The sequence below is a fragment of the Brassica napus genome, chromosome C3, assembly GCF_020379485.1.
Source record: "Brassica napus cultivar Da-Ae chromosome C3, Da-Ae, whole genome shotgun sequence".
NCBI classification, from domain to species: Eukaryota; Viridiplantae; Streptophyta; class Magnoliopsida; order Brassicales; family Brassicaceae; genus Brassica; species Brassica napus.
The window spans coordinates 72,862,779-72,881,217 of NC_063446.1; the positions used below are offsets into that span (position 1 = coordinate 72,862,779).

An 18,439-nucleotide genomic window follows, 5' to 3' on the forward strand; every position below is an offset into this window, starting at 1 on the left:
TTAGCCGGAAGATAGGGTCAAGATCAGTCGTTGCTTCTATCTTGCCACATCGGGATTAAAAGACCGTTGCAGTAAATGGTTTTGCCATGTACTTTGGATCAGATCAAGATGACTGATGAGCTTTGTCTTGTGTTATTATTATTTATTTACTGATTTTGGATGTTTTTACCACTCACAAATATAATATTATATTCGTGCTAGAGTTAAAAATCATATTTTATTAAATAACTAGATGATATTTTGCATACATCTGCTGAATAATCGTTGTTTGTCTCTTAAATTACAACCTTTATCTATCGTTGAATAATACAAATGTTGGTCTCTTAAATATATTATTTGTTTACTATTGACTTTTTACAAGTGATTTTTTTTCTACCTCTATAAAATTATGTTTTTGTTTCTGTTTCACTGATATAAGTTTTGTTTCTTTTTTTTTTTAACTTTTTCTGTGAATTCAGTGAATTAAATAAGTGTCAGTTTAAAAATATGGATATCTGTAAAAATTAGTTTAACTGCAGATACATATCTAAGAATCAAAATTTTGAAAAAAATCAACAGAAAACTCTATTCACAGGTTAATGTTCAAATCTAATATATCAAGGTGTTATTGAATATAAGTAGAGACTCAAAATATAAATGTCTGTCTAGTATATATTTACTAGTTCAGTCTAAAAATCATCTAATTCTAGAACAACAAAACAAATTACTTATTTTTATTAACTTACGCTTTTGATGTTAGTTATTTAATAGTATACCGATTAAAATATATATATATATATATATATATATATATATATATATATAATTTTACCATTCTAGTATATGTAAACTATGTATAAACTAAAAAATATTTAATTTATTAAATGATATACCAAAAAATTTAAAATAAATAGTTCAAATCTCTTATTCTTACAATTATAATAGTTAGATAGGATATTAGGAAGAAACAAACATTAGATGAATGACTATATATATATATATATATATATAGTATATTTTTTTCAAATATTTATTATTGACACTTTCTACTCATATGATTATTAACATTTGTATATTTTCCGTAACAAAAAATATAAACTGTTAATCACAAAATTTTAATGTGAGATTTTCTAATACAAATTTTAATATTAAAATATTGAGATCTCAATAATTTTTAGTGCAAATTTTGAAATCAACATATTTTTACATACTATATAATTTAATTTAAATTATATATATATAATGAAACTTTATTTTCATACGATTTATGATCATTTGTATCTTGCTTGAACAAAATAAAATCATCTCAAATACATAATTTAATACACTTACCTTAGTTATTTGGGTTAGCTTGATAAATTTGGTTTAATTTTAATATTTTTTATTTCAAAATTTTGAATAATTTTATTAAATTTAATGATACATCTATGATTTGTTAAGTTCTTAAGATTTAAGAAATTAGAAAAATTTAAATCACAACAGAAAATTAACTCGACTGAACCAAACTAACTAGCTAACTAAAAAAATCTATACATGTTCGGATTATTATATAGTTTGGTTTGGATTAGGATTGGTGAAATTTGGTTTGGTTATGTTCGGATATTTTGCTCCGATCGTTAACTCATTTGAGTAAGTAACTGGATTCCATGATTTCGGTTTACTATTTGCGTAATATGATCGATAGATTGAATCACTTTATCATCAGTCCAATGTAAGAGTTGCAATGATCAATCTTTTATTTTAGTTGGAAACTCACTCGAGCAAGATGAAAAAGAAGTTACAAACTAAGAACATTACGAATCCGATTTTTGTGAGAATCATATATGGTTTATAGAGACTCAGTAGAACTCGTAACCGCGGCTTGCTGACGAGCTAGAGTCGCTGGCTTGGACCGTGGCTGACGTTGTAGGTAGCCAAACCTCGCTCATAGGTTCATCGACTGGGTAAACAACGAGCTCGCGGACATTCATTGGTTGGATCACATTTGGATCGGCTCCAAAAAGAAGATGACCAAAACTTTCTTGTGCCTTCTCGGTATTGTGACGTCCATCGAAGAATAAGTAAGATCGTTGGTACTCGCATAGCTTGGAGTGCACATTAGGTAAACCACAACCATAAGCATTGTGAGTCCCAACTCCGCAGCACGATCCATTCGTCACGAAGAACCCTAGGAAAATAATTTTTAACGGTTTTATTTTTATATATTCACATAGTCTCAGAGCTTTAAAGTTAAAAAAAACTGCAGTTGTAATTAATCAACCAACTCACTGTAGTTGGAGGGTCTCTGCGTCCTACGAAGAATGACACTGTAGAAATCGAAGACGGTAAATTGGAAACCAGGAGCAGTTCGAGCCATTTCGTTCAACATCGGTCCGATTTTTTCGTTGTGTTGTTTAGCCAAGTTGTTGAGAGGTTCGTGGCATTGATCCATTCCAGTGTTGTAATCTTGTCTGACTATAGGTAAGCATCCTAATGGTGCAAGGGTTTGGATCACAAACTTACTAGCTCCTGATGAATACAACAAGCTGATATCATTCTTTAACTTGTTGGTCACGGAAGTGACGAAAGCTTGTTGAGCAGATGCATCTGCGTTAGGGTTGTTCTTGGTAAAATTCAAGTAGTCGTTAGCACCAATGTATATCATAAACACTGACTTCTTGATGAAGTCATCTTTCCAGTTTTCTGCTTTCATTTGGTTAAATTTCCTCACTTGTTGATTCAGAGCCAGCTACAGAAAAACAACATTTATAATTAATATTTCAATTTGCGTGTATATTATAGTGCAGCTTAATGATTTTTAAGTAAGATATTAATTGTGAGTAGATTTTGATCGCGCGGACGCACGGATGTATTTTGTAAAAAATATGATGCTATTTATTTTTTATGTTATTATTTAGGGTTGGGCAAAAAGCTCGAATTCAAAGAACCGGACCGATTCCAATCCGAAATTGATTAAATATCCAAATTATTCAAAATTTTGGTATTTGAAGAACTGAAACCTAATCCGATCCGAACCGAAGTATTTTAAATATCCAAAATAGATTTAATATATATATATATAAACATCCAGAATATATATGATACTTTTAAGTTCGTTTAAATACTTGAAAATATATACAAATAATCAAACGTAAATATCTAAAATAGTTAAAATATAACTAAAACTTCAAAAATACTTAAAAAATTATTAATTCTCTATCCAAATATTTAAACCAAACCAATTTATATGTTAAGTTAGTTACTCTAACATATGTTATTCAAATTTATATGTAATATATTCTATTGTTTATAGGTTTTAAAAAAAATTAAAGCATATAATAAATTTAAATTTTTTTAAATAATTTAAATTGGTTATCCAAATCCGAACCGAATCCTCAAAGATCTGAACCGAACACGAAATCCCAAACAGACCCGAAACGAACCCGAACGCTAACTCCTAATCACTATTATATATCCTATATGCGTCATCATAGGTTACAAAAATATGTGTTATCATATAATCGATCATATTTTATACGTACCATCAAATAAGTAATCTTATAATTAATAATATTTTATACGTACAATCATATAAATAATCATATATATTATATTTTTAAATTTCAATGTGAAATATAAAAACCATAATTTAAGTTGGCGTTTGAAATTGGAATTGTATTTTTTATATATATATTGAAAACATTTTTATAATGGTTATTGAAAAATATGTTAGTAAAAATCAAATTCTGAATATATGTATATTTTAAATGAATATTTGATATAAATAAATTTTAAATTATTATTTTGATTTGATATGTATATCAAGTAACATAAGTCTATTACATTTTAATATAATGTAATAGACTTCCAATTTTTTAATAGCATAAGCCAGTTACAATTTTTTTCTAAATTACTACTATCTATGTTTTCAAACAGCACTATTTTTCTAACTACTATCCATGTTACCAGAGCCGTGCCTTCATGTGACAATTTGAAACATTGGTCTAGGGCATCATATTTTTATATAAAACTTTAGGCATTTTCAAAAAGTTATTTGATATAATCTATTGATGAAAACACTTTCTAAAGTTATAAGAACTTAGATAACAACTTACGTTCTTATAACTTTTTTGGTTAGTCAAAAACCTAAGTATAAAAATCAATTAACGGCTGTTATATCTATATTATATTTGAATATTTTATTTTTTTATTTAATATATGGCACTTTTTTTTATAAAATATTCACTGTAATAAAAATATATTAACTATTTCTAAGCCCAAATAAATATTGATATCATTGTGATTACTTTTTTGTCTATTATTATTTATTCTAAATCTTGCAAAGTAAACATCTTGATATAAGTTTTGAATAAATATTATTTAGGCTAAAATAAAAATTTTATCTTAACATTTTTATTTTATAAATGAAACATAAAAATAAAACTTTTTTTTTTAATTTTCTAATAACACATTTTACAAAAATAATTATATTTTAATATTTTACTGTAGAATATTTTTTTTAGTGGCATGAAAAATCCTTCACACGGTTCTGTATGTTAGCAAACAAAATCTTAAACTATTTCTATTTTGATAAGACAGATAGAAGTGATGATGAATATAAGACAAAAGAAGGTCCCACTCCATATGGGTCGGGTCAAAAAGAAGTCAGATTAATTATTATTTACTCGAACCTCAATAAAATGTAGATAGTTTATAGTATACAACTATACATAGAAAATTTGGACATTTTTATTTTATAAATGACATAAAATAAAACTTATTTTTTTTAATTTTATAATAACACATTTTACAAAAATAATTATATTTTAATATTTTACTGTAGAATATTTTTTTTTAGTGGCATGAAAAATCCTTCACACGGTTCTGTATGTTAGCAAACAAAATCTTAAACTATTTCTATTTTGATAAGATAGATAGAAGTGATGATGAATATAAGACAAAAGAAGGTCCCACTCCATATGGGTCGGGTCAAAAAGAAGTCAGATTAATTATTATTTACTCGAACCTCAATAAAATGTAGATAGTTTATAGTATACAACTATACATAGAAAATTTGGACTTACAGATTCAACCGGAGCTCCGAGAAGAGTCGCATCAGAAACGGCGAAGCTAGCTCCACGTGAGACATTGACGTTCGGTTTAAGCGCCGCCGGGATTGGGATCGGAATCCCCATGAATTTTGCTGCATATCGTATTTTTATTAAATAGTATTCATATATTTCAAATCATACTCGTCTATAGTCCACGTATGTTGACCAAATCAAATATATACAAACAAAAAAATATTCCCATGTGTTTTTTGAAAAGTAATCATATATAGCAGCTGAAAGGCTCAAAAACTATGCACTTAACTATAACTTGTACATAGGTTTTACTTAATTAGTACGTGGTAAAAAATCAACTTGAAAGATTAATTAACGTTAGTTTTAGGTTTTTCTAGATATATAAAGATATTAAACGTACCGACGAAGTCAGGAGTGATGAAACCGTCTGAGAGTTTGCCATTAGGGTCATCTCTAGATTTACCGTACGGCCAGAAACCTTGGGCAACGTTTGCTTTAGTGAGAGTCTGTTTGTTTCCGGCGTCGAAGTTGGAGTCACCGAAGGTAAACAAAGCCACCGACGGGATATTTTGACCGGAAACGTTGAGAGGGTTGTGTAACAGTGTCAATACCAAAAATCCCCCTAGAACACTCGCTAAATTACACTTGCCTGCCATTATATATATAGAGAGAGAATATTGCTTGTGTGATTTCAGTTCATACTCTGGGTCATTATATTTATACTGCAAAGAATATATTTTAAAACAGCAACGTGTCCCGCGAGGCTAATATTTTTAATACAAGTATACAACTATGCGTTAGGAAAGTGTAGTGAGTAGACGATTATTGATCAATCATAGTTCAGATGGATCACATTCACGTGAGATGGTTCATATCGATCGACTGATATCGTACTAGTTTTTTATTTTATATTTAATTAAATAATTTTTTTTGAACTGCAAAAAACTATTTAACTAAATAATTTATATAGATTTAATCAGGGTCGTTCATTAACGAGGCCAAATCAAGATTGAAAATATACTAATATCAATGAAAGATTCCTAAACATGAAAAATAGAACCTCTTAACAGTAAACACGTGAAATCAGAAGAAGACATGCACGTAACGATCAAGTTACTTAAACGCAATAATTCAATAATTATATTTAAGCAAAAAAACATTTCAATAATTTTTATTTTTTTTGAAAAGGACAATTCAATAATTATTTAAAACTTAATTTAATATAATGGATCAACTATACTGGCTTCATAAGACGTGAGTTTTGAATTACGAATCAAATGTTATATAATAAAAGTTCTGACACTATATTTAAAATGAATTTATAACTTTTGTTCTTGTTCCCCAAATGGGTACTATAAAAATAGTTAACAACAGAAAAGTTGAGAAGCTACAGAATAAAAAACAAAATCGCTTACGTGCCTGCCCAAGAGCCAAGATGTATACCTTAGGAAAAGAGAGCCATGATGTGTATATATTAATAAAGGAAAGTACTAATAATTAACTCTAATTTTAAAACAGGTTCAAGCTGGCATCGATCGAACCCTGGAGTGAGAAGGTCTATGATACCAACTGAACTGTAATGTTGGTTTCTACAAAATGTAGATGCAAAAATTAATAAATTTCGATTTAGAAAAATATAGCATTAAATGTATTTTTATTCCAAAATAATAAAAGAATGGAAAAAAATTGGGAAATTGTCAAAAATACCACATATACCACTTTTATGTTTACAGTAACAACTTTTTATCTTTACACTAACCACTTTTATCCTCACTTTTAGTGAAAGGTAAAAGACATTTATAACCATAAAGTTAATTAATCCAGACTTAAGGTCTGACTAGTTTTACCGTTACCACCCGCAAATTCAGCTTTTACGGTTGGTAGCGGTTGACATCATTTCGAAATAATCATACAAATCGCTTCAAACCGCTTCGAACCTCTTAAATTCAAAAGCTGGTTCCAGCTAACGTTTGCAGTTGCGGGTGGATTATAATTTTTTTTCAAAAATATTTTAAAATTTTTAAATTGAAATTTTAAAATGGAAATATTATAAATAAAAATATATACATATTTTATATATTAATTTAAATTCACAAGCAGTATCATAATTTGTTTTATAAAAATTTTAAACTAACAAACTATTCATTAGAATTTTTAAAAATCAATATATATACATATATAAAGATATACACATATAGAAAACGAAACAAAATATTCTTTTAAAAGTTTACTATAAATCTTCAAAATATTAAAATTATAACTTTCAACTAATTTTAAAGATTAAATAAATAAACATAGTAATTATATTATATTGATAATTATTATATTTTATTACAATAGTATGTTTTTATGTTTTTATAATGTTATAATATGTTAATATTGGTAATTTATTATTAAACGCTGCAATATCTAATAATCAATCAGTCACAAATATCCCGTAAACGCAACAATTTTCAAACGTTGTGTCAGTCATACAGAACGCTTAATAACACTTGAAATCGCAACCTTCCGCATCCGCAAACTCTTGCATCCGTAACTGCAACCGCTGTGTTTGAACTAGTCGGACCCTTAGAGTTTAAAGTTGAGTGGTGTGGTAGAGTTTTTGGAATGTGAAATTTAGGATTTTAATACACATATAAATAAGTACTTAAAAATATTAAAATATTAAAAAAAATTAAAAGAGTTTCAAAAATAGTTTTCGATTTTCAAAAAAAAAAACGAAAAAATATACTTTATTAAATAATTTTATCCTTATCATTTTACTAATCATACTAAATAAAATAATAAATGGATGAAATATAGCTTTTAAAATCAATTATAATATACATTTTTATTAAAAGAACTTTCATAAACTTAAAAGAGTTGTACAGCGATTAAAAAAAAGCATTTAAAATAAAAGGAGTGGAGGAGGAAGGATTCTGACTAATAAATAAAACATAACAAAAAAAAAAAATAGTCTACGTCACAGTTGTGAAGAGTATACCAATAAGTGACAACGTGGCCACCAATGTTAGAGTCAACTTTGCGAAGCGCAATAGATTTCTTCTTCATCACATTGAGAACCTTGCGAAGATATTAGCACGGCCCAGATACATTATCAGAAAGCAAATGTGAAGCCCATCAGTAACCAGCAAAGAAACAAACAAGAGTTACCGTTAGTGAAAACTAAAGCTCAAGGTTGTTGTGTGGTACGTACGGAAAAGCATCCTCTACAGCTGGGAAATCGATATTCGCTCTTATCCGTTGCCATCTGATTATGTCACAGCTGTATAGGATCTAGATCCTTCTCTGTTTGCTCTTTATATATCATGCAATGTATCATAAGAACGTTAAGCAATAAACTTACAAGTTTAAGAAAGAGACTTTGCTCTGTTCTCTCTGTTAACCTATATGGTATCAGAGTTCAGTGAGTAGATCATGGAACCAAATCCAGATCCTACCTCGGCGTCGAATCTTACTATCACTCAGTGCGTCACACTCAAGCTCAAGGATGACAACTACCTCATTTGAAAGCTTCAGTTCGAGCAGTTCCTTTCCTTTCAGATACTTCTGGGTTACGTCACCTGAGCTACACCACGTCCTCCTCAAACTATCACTGTTCGTCAAGGAGATCAAGACAACGAAGCCGCGAATCCTGAGTTTCTTCGATGGGTTCAGAAAGATCAGCTTATCATGGCTTGGATCTATGGAACTTTGTCAGAAAATGCTCTTTGTTCGGTCTATGGTGTTCGGTCTTCTCAGGAGGTGTGGCACTCTCTAGGCCAGAAGTATAACCGGTTCTCTTCCACAAGAAAGCTTGCTCTCCAAAGAAAGATTCAGACTTTATCAAAAGGTACAAGAACAATGTATGTCTATCTTACTGAAATCAAGACGCTTTGTGACCAACTTGACTATGTTGGTGCTGATATCCCCGAGAGTGAAAAGATCTTTGGTATGTTGAACGGGTTAGGCAAGGAATACAAGTCTATTATTGCTGTGATTGAAAACTCAATGGACTCTTTTCATGTTCCTTCTTTTGATGATGTCATGTCCAAGTTCATTTCCTTTGATGACAAGCTTCAGACCTACAATGCATCTTCTGGTATCACTCCTCATCAAGCCTTTTACACTAACAGAGGTGGCTACTCCGGTCGTGGTCGAGGACAATATAGAAGAGGGTACATAGGACCCAGGTACTCAACTCAAGGAAGGGGTTTTTACCAACAGTTTGTGTTAAGCAGCGGTCGTGGCTCACAACAGAACTCATCAGCACCTACATGTCAGATTTGTGGCAAGTTTGGTCATGCAGCATACAAGTGCTACTGTCGGTTTGATCAATACTTCCATCCAACTCAACAACCACAAGCTAACGCAGTGATGAGAACGATGGAAGAGATGGGTTATGAAGGAAACGATTGGTATCCAGATACTGCAGCCACACATCATATCACAAGCTCTACTCAGCATCTCAAGACAGCTGAGCCTTACTCAGGACCAGATTCAGTGATTGTTGGTAATGGCGACTTCCTCCCTATCACTCACGTTGGATCCATCGCTCTTCCCTCGTTATCAGGTACATTAGCTCTCAAAGACGTTTTAGTATGTCCTCAGATAACGAAATCACTTCTATCTGTGTCAAAGTTGACTGATGATTATCCATGTGAATTCAAATTTGACTCACACAATGTGCTTGTTAAGGACATAAAGACACAGCAGCTTCTCATTTGAGGAAGCAAGCGTGAAGGTCCGTATCGGCTTGAAAACCCTCAGTTTCTTGTGTTCTACTCATTCAGACTACAGAGTGCGAGTGATGGGATATGACACAAGAGATTGGGGCATCCTCACCATCAGATATTTCAGCATCTATCAACAAGCAAGGCTATTTCAGTTAATAAAGTCTCTAAGACTATGTGTGAGTCATGTCAATTAGGAAAAGTTTGCAAGCTTCTGTTTTCTAGCTCTGTTTTTCAGTCTCAGAAACCTTTAGAAAGGATTCACTGTGATGTATGAGGTCCTGCTCCTGTAACCTCAGTTCAAGGCTTCAGATATTACATCATTTTTATAGACAACTATTCAAGATTCATCTGGCTTTATCCATTAAGACTCAAGTCTAACGCGTTTTCTATGTTCAAATCGTTTCAAAATTTGGTGGAAAATAAGTTTGAAAGAAAGATACAGATTTTTCAAAGTGATGGAGGGGTGAGTTTGTCAACAATTAATTCTCTTCTCATCTCGAAAAGTGTGAAATCAAACACAATCTCTCCTGTCCACACACACCAGAACAAAACGGTTTGGCAGAAAGAAAACACCGTCATTTGGTGGAGCTAAGACTATCAATGATGTTTGAAGCAAATATGCCTCAGTCACTCCGGGTAGAAGCACTCTTCACAGCAAAATTCTTGACAAAACTTCTTCCTCACACGGTTCTTGGCAAGACAAGCAGTCCTTTTGAGAAGTTAAATGGTGTGGCACCTCAGTATTCAGCTCTGCGAGTCTTAGGATGTGCATGCTATCCCTATCTGCGTCCATATTCACATAACAAGTTTGACCCCAAGAGCCTGGTATCTGTTTTCTAGAGATATATGGAAAAGCAAAAGGGATATAGATGTCTACATCCTCCTACAGAGAGAATATACATCAGTCGTCACGTTCTCTTTGATGAAACCAGATTTCCATTCTCTGGTATCTATCAGTCGTGTCTGCCTCAAGCCAACACTTCTCTGTTGACTGCTTAGTTTAAATGTCTGAACATAAGCCCTGAAGAAGTAGAAGAAACAGTCTCTGAGACGCTTTACAAAGAAGTTATCTCAGGAAGTAGAAGACAAGCTCCTGATCTTCAAGCTCAAGACAATGACGCAAATGGTTTTCAACTTCAAGAAGAGGATTTCCCTCCTCTCGCACCAGCTCAAGTTCCATATCCGATCCAGCTTCAAGAAGATAATACTCATAATATGGTAACTAGAGGCAAAGCTGGAGTCCGAAAGCCTAATCCGCGTTATGTACTACACACAGTCAAAATTTTTGAGAAGCCAAAGAACATACCTGAAGCTTTGAATCATCCAGACTGGAAAGGAGCAATACCAGATGAATATGTTACCTGTCAGGAAACAAAAACTTGGAGTATAGTTCCTTCTCCTTCAAATGCTCATGTACTTAGCTGTGGTTGGGTTCACAAAGTCAAACTCAACGCAGATGGAACGGTTAGAAGATTCGATCCAGATTAGTTGCAAGAGGCAATGAACAATAAGAGGGTGTTGATTTCTTAGAAACTTATAGCCATGTGGTCAGAACAGCCACAATTCGAATGGACTTCACACAGCCATAGTCAATCGATGGGATATTAAGCAATTGGACGTGAAAAATGTGTTTCTACACGGTGACTTAACAGAGACAGTCTACATGAGACAGCCACTAGTGTTTGAAGATACAAAACATCCAGACCATGTCTGTCTTCTTCAGAAAGCTATTTACGGATTGAAACAGGCTCCACGAGCTTGGTTCGACAAGTTCAGTGCTTTTCTTCTCAACTTTGGGTTCGTCTACAGCGTCAAGGACCCTTCTCTTTTCATCTATCATCACGGTAGCATCACTTTCTTCCTGTTACTATACGTTGATGATCTGGTGTCAACTGGCAATGACTCATCTGTCATGAAGAAGTTGCTACAATCCCTCAACTCTGAGTTCCGAATGAAAGATATGGGTCCTCTGAGCTATTTTCTTGGGATTCAAGCTCGGTATACTCCAACCGGCTTGTTTTTGAATCAAGAAAAGTATGCATCAGAGCTGTTACAAGCTGCTAGGATGTTTGACTGTGCTCCAATGCCCACTCCACTCCCACTACAGCTTGATAGAGTACCACATCAAGATGAGTTCTTCTCTGATCCAACCTACTTTGCGGGCAAGCTTCAGTACCTGATATTAACTAGGCCGGATCTTCAGTTTGCAGTCAACTTGGTTTGTCAAAGGATGCACAAACCAACTATGACTTTCATATGCAGAAGCGATTGGAAGCTACTGCACAGTAAGGTCCCATGAAACCGGAGGATTTGAGATCCCCACTTAGAGACTAAATTAGAGAGGTGTAAGCACATTCAGAGAATAAGTGATTCCTTGATTCGGTCAAGACACCACAAACAAGACAAGTAGGCTCTATATCTAAACTCCAAGATACCAGCCTATCAAGAGTAGGATTTCGATTTAGCACGAAAAGCCAAACGGTTATAGAATTCAAATACACATACTCGAAAGTTACACTACTTTCTTTATATTCTTTATATTTTGACATTATGTTATTAGCAATTGATCTCACTTTCTCTCTATGTACTCATAAGTAAACCGACACATTCAAATATTCAAATTAGTTCAGTTCAAATATTGCGAGTTTTGAATAATTTGGATATAAAAATTTTAAAACCGAATTGAAACCAAACAAAATTCAGCTTAGGTACCTAAAAGTCGTGTAATTTAAGTTTTAATTAGTTTGATAATTTGGTTCAATTTCACTATTTGAAAAATATCTCACAAAATTGATTAATCGTACTAAAATTCTGTGATATATTTATGATTTGTAAGTAATAAGATTTAATAGATTAGATAAATTATTATATAGTTTGGTTTGGGTTGGGATTGGTGAATTTAGCTGTGGTTATGTTCCGATATTTTGCTCCTATACATTGTTAACTCCTTTGAGTAAGTACAGATCTCTTTGCGTCTTATCTAAGCCTTGAATCGTTTCTCCGCAGCAGCGTTCTATGATCCGGACTGTGAATCTTCGTCTATCGAGATCAATCACTCGACTCGGATCCAAACGATAACCCGTCAGTCCTAAAAGTTCCTATATGCTTAAAAGTTAGAAACTGAGGAATACAAAACCACTTGTAATAAAGCAACCATTTCCTTTATTACATTCTTTACTTGGAGGAGCAGTAACCTCTGTTCCAAACAACTAATTATTGTAGGAAGTAGATTGATTGATACAGAAGCAATGAAGTAATGGCTCAGAGGGATTTGATAAAAACTTACAATTTAACATTAATGAAGTGAATCAGCAATGTGGCTCTCACAGAAACACTGGAACCCGTGAAGAAAAAGAAATCAAAGCCATGAGCACAGCCACTGGCTCAATCTTTCATGACCACTTGTAAAACCTCACCGAAATTCTGAAAGTTTTCTTGATATTCAATGGTCTTCCATTTTCTTCCTGCAAAAGCAATTGTTCCCGAGTATATATCTTGATCAGATATAAAACTTCATCTATATTTAAAAAAACAACAGAACCATCTGTTCCAAAATCTGATGGAGAGAATAAGATCGACTTATCCTTTATGGGAAGCAATAGGATGTATCGATGAATATGGACAGTTTGGGTATTGATGGATCCAGTGAACCAATAGAGCTACGATCCTGGATTCCTGCAAACAACACATGGGTCGATCAGATGAATGTGCAAGTTTGAAAGAAGAAATCATAAACCATAAGAGAGAGAGAGAGAATATCCAAGATGGATCAATGAGTTAGCCATTAAACATAAAAAAATGAGATTATAGTGTTTTTATGAATTTAGAGAATGATGTTTAGGAGATGAGGTATGGCCTTTTTATGAGAGGATAAACACCGTCTAGATGAGGAATAAGAAGCACTGAATGCTTGATCGTGCTAGTTGGTGGTCAAAGGAGTAAAGATGCTTCTTAATGGCAATGAATTGATGAATCTGTTACGTTATGGAGGAGACGAATCCAAGACGAATCGGCGCGAACGAAGCTCAATCCAGAGATTCATCAGGAAGATACGTCTCGCACAATCTCCTGAAACTCCATTAATGGCGTGCGATGGATCTTGATGGTTTATATGAATCAACATAACTCGTAACATCTCGGAGGTAACGACCAAATACGAAACGACGCATTAGGAGCTTGATACAGAGATTTTTTCACGACGATTTCTCTGACTTGACATGTTTAATCCCCATTGTTGGTCAAGCTCTCGGATTTCACATATGGAAGAAGATGACTAACCCTAATTCTCTCTATCATCTCTCGCGAAGGAGGTATCTTTCTACGGAGCCTGAAAATTGACACGACAAAAACATAATAATAGAAGAGCAGCCCATTATTGGATTAAGCCCATCAAACAACAAAAACATCCGACTTAATGAACCGCTGCGTTTTGAAGAGGCGGGACACGTGTCAACAGCAGAGAACTCGACTTTGTGACATGACGATAACGTGCCAGCATGGGAGTGAAGCAAACAGTACTTTATATATATATATATATAGATCATACAACAATATTTTAACCAAGAAACCTACTGGTTCAACTATTTTCATGATAAAATATAATGTAATGACCATGATATATCATTAATCTTTGGTTATTTCGAGTACACAAACCAGACAACCATGATATCAAATAGAACGAAATCATTGCTCGGATAACCAGACCGAGTTTATGTTTTGGTTTATTATTTTAATACATTCTATTAAAGACTGACAATTACCGAGTCCACAAACCAGATACCATGATATCAAAGACTGACAATAACGGTGGTATTTAGGAAAGTTATAATTACATGACCAAAATTGGCAATCTTTTATGTAGTCTTACCTATTTTCAAGTCAATCACGTATATATTAAACCTTAACATAAATGTGAGTCGCCTAAATTAGCGTTTGATATAAAAATGTACATAGACAATTGATAGACCATGTGCGTGTGTTTAATACATTCTTTCTTGCCAACTTTAGATTTTGGAAAGTAGATATTACATGGCTTAATGAAATAAAATCATTCGTATAGGATATAGACACAAAATTGGCAATCTTTTATATAGTCTTCTTACCTATTTTCAAGTCAATCACTTTTATATCAAACCATGACATAAATGTGAGATGCCTAAATGAGTGTTTGATTTGAATAAGTGATTGACAAGCAAATCGTGTAAATATTCTGTAATGAATGGCTACTACCCCTATATAAGAGAGCGTTATGTCGACCAAATAATCACACGTTCAACCCTAAACCTACTCATTTATTCTCATGGCTGTGATGAACTTTGTCTCTGAGTTGAAGCCTTTCAAGAACATGTGGAAGGTGCAGGTCAAAATAATCCGCCTTTGGAAACAGTATTCGGCTGCGGGTGGTGAGACTATCGAAATGGTCTTTGTCGATGCCAGAGTAAGTTCAATACATCAATTTTTATGTTTATTACTCTCTACTGCGTATCGAGCTGACTTTCTTTCGTTGTCTATTTTTGATATAGGGAGACAAGATTGCTGGAACCGTGAAAAGAGAACTGGTTGGGCAATTCAATCGTGTGCTGCAGGAAGGTGATACGAAAGTACTCATCAATTCAGGTGGTTCTTATCGAACCACCAAGCATCCATTCAAGATTGTGTTCCTTCCAACGACCCGTGTACGGATTTGTGAGGATTTGTGAGGATTTAACTGGTCTGAATCATGTTAATTTTGGTGATGTTCTCAATGGTATCCTCGATGATGATTACTTGGTTGGTACGTTTTGTTATTTGACTTTTCTACTTATTCAAAAGAGTTATAGTGTCCTATATAAGGAATGTGATTATTGATCTTTTTCTAGTTTTTTTTTATAGATGTAATCGGCCAGATTGTTGAAGTTACCTAGATGGAAATTGTGTCTGTTAATGGGAAAGACACACAGAAGATATCTGTCGATCTTCGCAATGAGGAGTAAGATTATTAATCTTTTATTTAACTTTTTTTATGTATGATTGATGATAACTCTAAATTTACATGTCATGCCTTATTTTACAGGGATGAACGCCTCCCAATGGTGTTGTGGGGAAAGTTTGCTGAGGATGTTAGCAATGCAATTCAGTTGCGTAGTGAGCAGTCTATTGTCTGTGTTTTCCGATTTGGGAAGATTAAAGTGTGGAAAGGTAATTACAAACTGTGGGCTTTTGTCAGTCTGAATTTACGTGTATAATTCAATGACTAATATGTTGTTTTCTGTTTTATCAGAGGATCGTAGCATCTCCAACATCTACAATGTCTCTAATGTTGCGTAATTGGCAAAAACATGTCTAGGTTGTTTTGACCTGGGATTAATTTCCATGATTAACAGGTTACCGAAGGATGATTTGGCATTGACCATTGACCATTGTTGACTCTAAGTCAAATGCAGTGGTTCCTACTGTTAAGGAAAGGGATGACTTTTTTTTTGCTATTAATTAAAAATCATAGTAAAATATTAGAAAGTAGAATGTTACACAATGCATGGTTTCTCCCTATTGATTAAGGTGCGGATATAAGATATGCATGTCCTTTTAACCGAGAAAGAGATGATTTTACGGCTAATAATACTTGCAGATTGTATAGAATAGCTACGGAGTTCCGAATAGCTATTATCATTAATAATTGCAGATGTAACCAAAATACAAAAAGTACCTTTTCAAAGAAGAGATAGATGAGTCGATCGCGATCGCCTCACCTCGCGCAGAAGTTAGTCTTAAGGAAGACTCAGCCATTGAGATCAAGAGTCAATCGAACTAACCCATCAATCAATGTCGGGATGCTAAATTACTTCATAGTTTCTCGGAAAGAAGAGATGGTCGATGCGGCCCAGAAATATAAACGTTTAGCCCATTTCAATTTTAGGATACTCCTGGCCCAGATCATGTTATTCAGATCGAAGTATTTGCCATGCATTAAGAAAGGTATAGTCCACATGTTATTCTAAATTATTACGATAAGCAAAAATACCTGCATATTATTAGAGAAAAGTTATTTATTTCGAAAAAAATATTTTGACTAAGAATAAAATTTTTATTGCATAACAAAACCACAAACTATATTATACAAATAATCTATATATGAAATTATACTTTAATCTAAACAATAATCTCTCTACCTAGTTATGAATTACTATGAAAATCATTCATGAAAAAAAGGAATGAAACAAACGGAGGAAATGAGATAATTTAAATACGATTAAAAACATATATATATCATTCTTTTTTTTTCATTTATTCTAGTTCATTTCATTTCATACATCTCTGAAAAGAATTACCAGTTACAGCTTTAGCTTTCTGGAACTGTAATTAATTTTCCGTCTTAATTTGTTGCAGATAAGTTTTACAATTTCTTTAATGCCTTTCATAACTTAATGAGAAAGATGAAAATACATAAGACATTTTTGAATTTAGTATTAAAATAATTTACATTTGCAATGAAGAGATTAAGGTTCATTTGAATTTATAGGTATTAATTGTTTTTCAAAAATTATTTGTAAGAGATTTAGCTTGCTTTTCCAATAGTGACGAATGTGTGTGTGTACCCATCCTATACATATGACAACAAAAGTGCACTTTTACATAAAAACAGAGGAAAACATTTTATTTAGTTACAATAACAGTCACAACGTTCAACTTGCGTTATAGAGTTATATATAGTACTTACTGTAATTCATGTTTAGTGTAACAGGGTTATTTACGAGTGAGGGTATCGAGGAGTTTGAGAATGATTTCCAGAAGCTCTGATAAAGAGATTGGAGAGGACGACAGGGTTAAGGAGGATGGGGTTGATACCATAGAGGAGGAAAAGCAGGGTGATGAGGCAGAGGAGAAGGATCAGGTTGCTGGAGAATTGGTGAAGAAACAGGGTGCACGCAAGAGGCAGTTCAAACCAACGGTTGGAGCAGGAGGAACATCCGTGCTGAGGATGGTACAGGCGCCGGCTCGCAAACGCACAGCAGCCAAGGCAGGCACTTGCCAAGGAGATAGCTCTAAACAGTTGGAGGAGAATTGAGAAGGGTACATCAAACCCCAAACAAGGGCCACCAAAAACCTAGTTTTATGAATCAAGTCAATCTACTTGAGTGGTTATGCCAGCAGGTTATGGGCATGGTTTCTGTTTTCATTTTTTTAATCTTTCTAATAAGCTCTATGAGCATCTTGGTTTCTTCTGTTTTAGGAGTTGGCATGGTTTCATTTTTATTCTGTTATGCTTGGTGGTATCCAATAAGTCATGTTTTACGTATGCAGTGGAATAAAATTTATGTTTTGGATTGTTTGGCATGGTGTTTTTTGGAAAGGAATGACATAAAAAGAATTCCCAGATGGTTAAGTTTGAGGATTGAGGATTGGCACCAATGGATAATAATTTTGTTATTAGACTTCGTAGGTTTTATTTTGGGGTTGTTCTTAGTGTCTGAGAAGTGGATGTGTTTGGTCTCATCAAACCAAACACAAGTAAGATCATGCACCTTACACCTATTCTAGGTTCTACGGGAATATGCCAATTATTGGTGTCTATAGTGGTCAACAAAGGGGTCAACCAAACGGATATTATGATTTTTATGTGTGGCTGGTTGTGATTACTATGAGGTTTGGTGGTCCACACATGTTTACGGACTGGAGAAAAAATAGAATTGTTGGTTATTTCTT

The 18,439-nt window shown here is 33.3% G+C and overlaps 1 protein-coding gene across 1 annotated transcript; it reads right to left on the reverse strand.

Moving 5' to 3' along the window:
- Positions 1 to 1,695: 1,695 nt before the first annotated feature.
- Positions 1,696 to 5,746, reverse strand: LOC106377319 (GDSL esterase/lipase 22). Its single transcript, XM_013817527.3, has 4 exons — positions 5,443 to 5,746; positions 5,043 to 5,161; positions 2,248 to 2,707; positions 1,696 to 2,146 (listed from the first exon to the last, which is right to left on the reverse strand). Exons 1-4 carry the CDS (start codon positions 5,696 to 5,698, stop codon positions 1,818 to 1,820), a joined length of 1,164 nt encoding a protein of 387 aa, XP_013672981.1. The 5' UTR covers positions 5,699 to 5,746; the 3' UTR covers positions 1,696 to 1,817.
- Between the last annotated feature and the right edge of the window lie 12,693 nt (positions 5,747 to 18,439).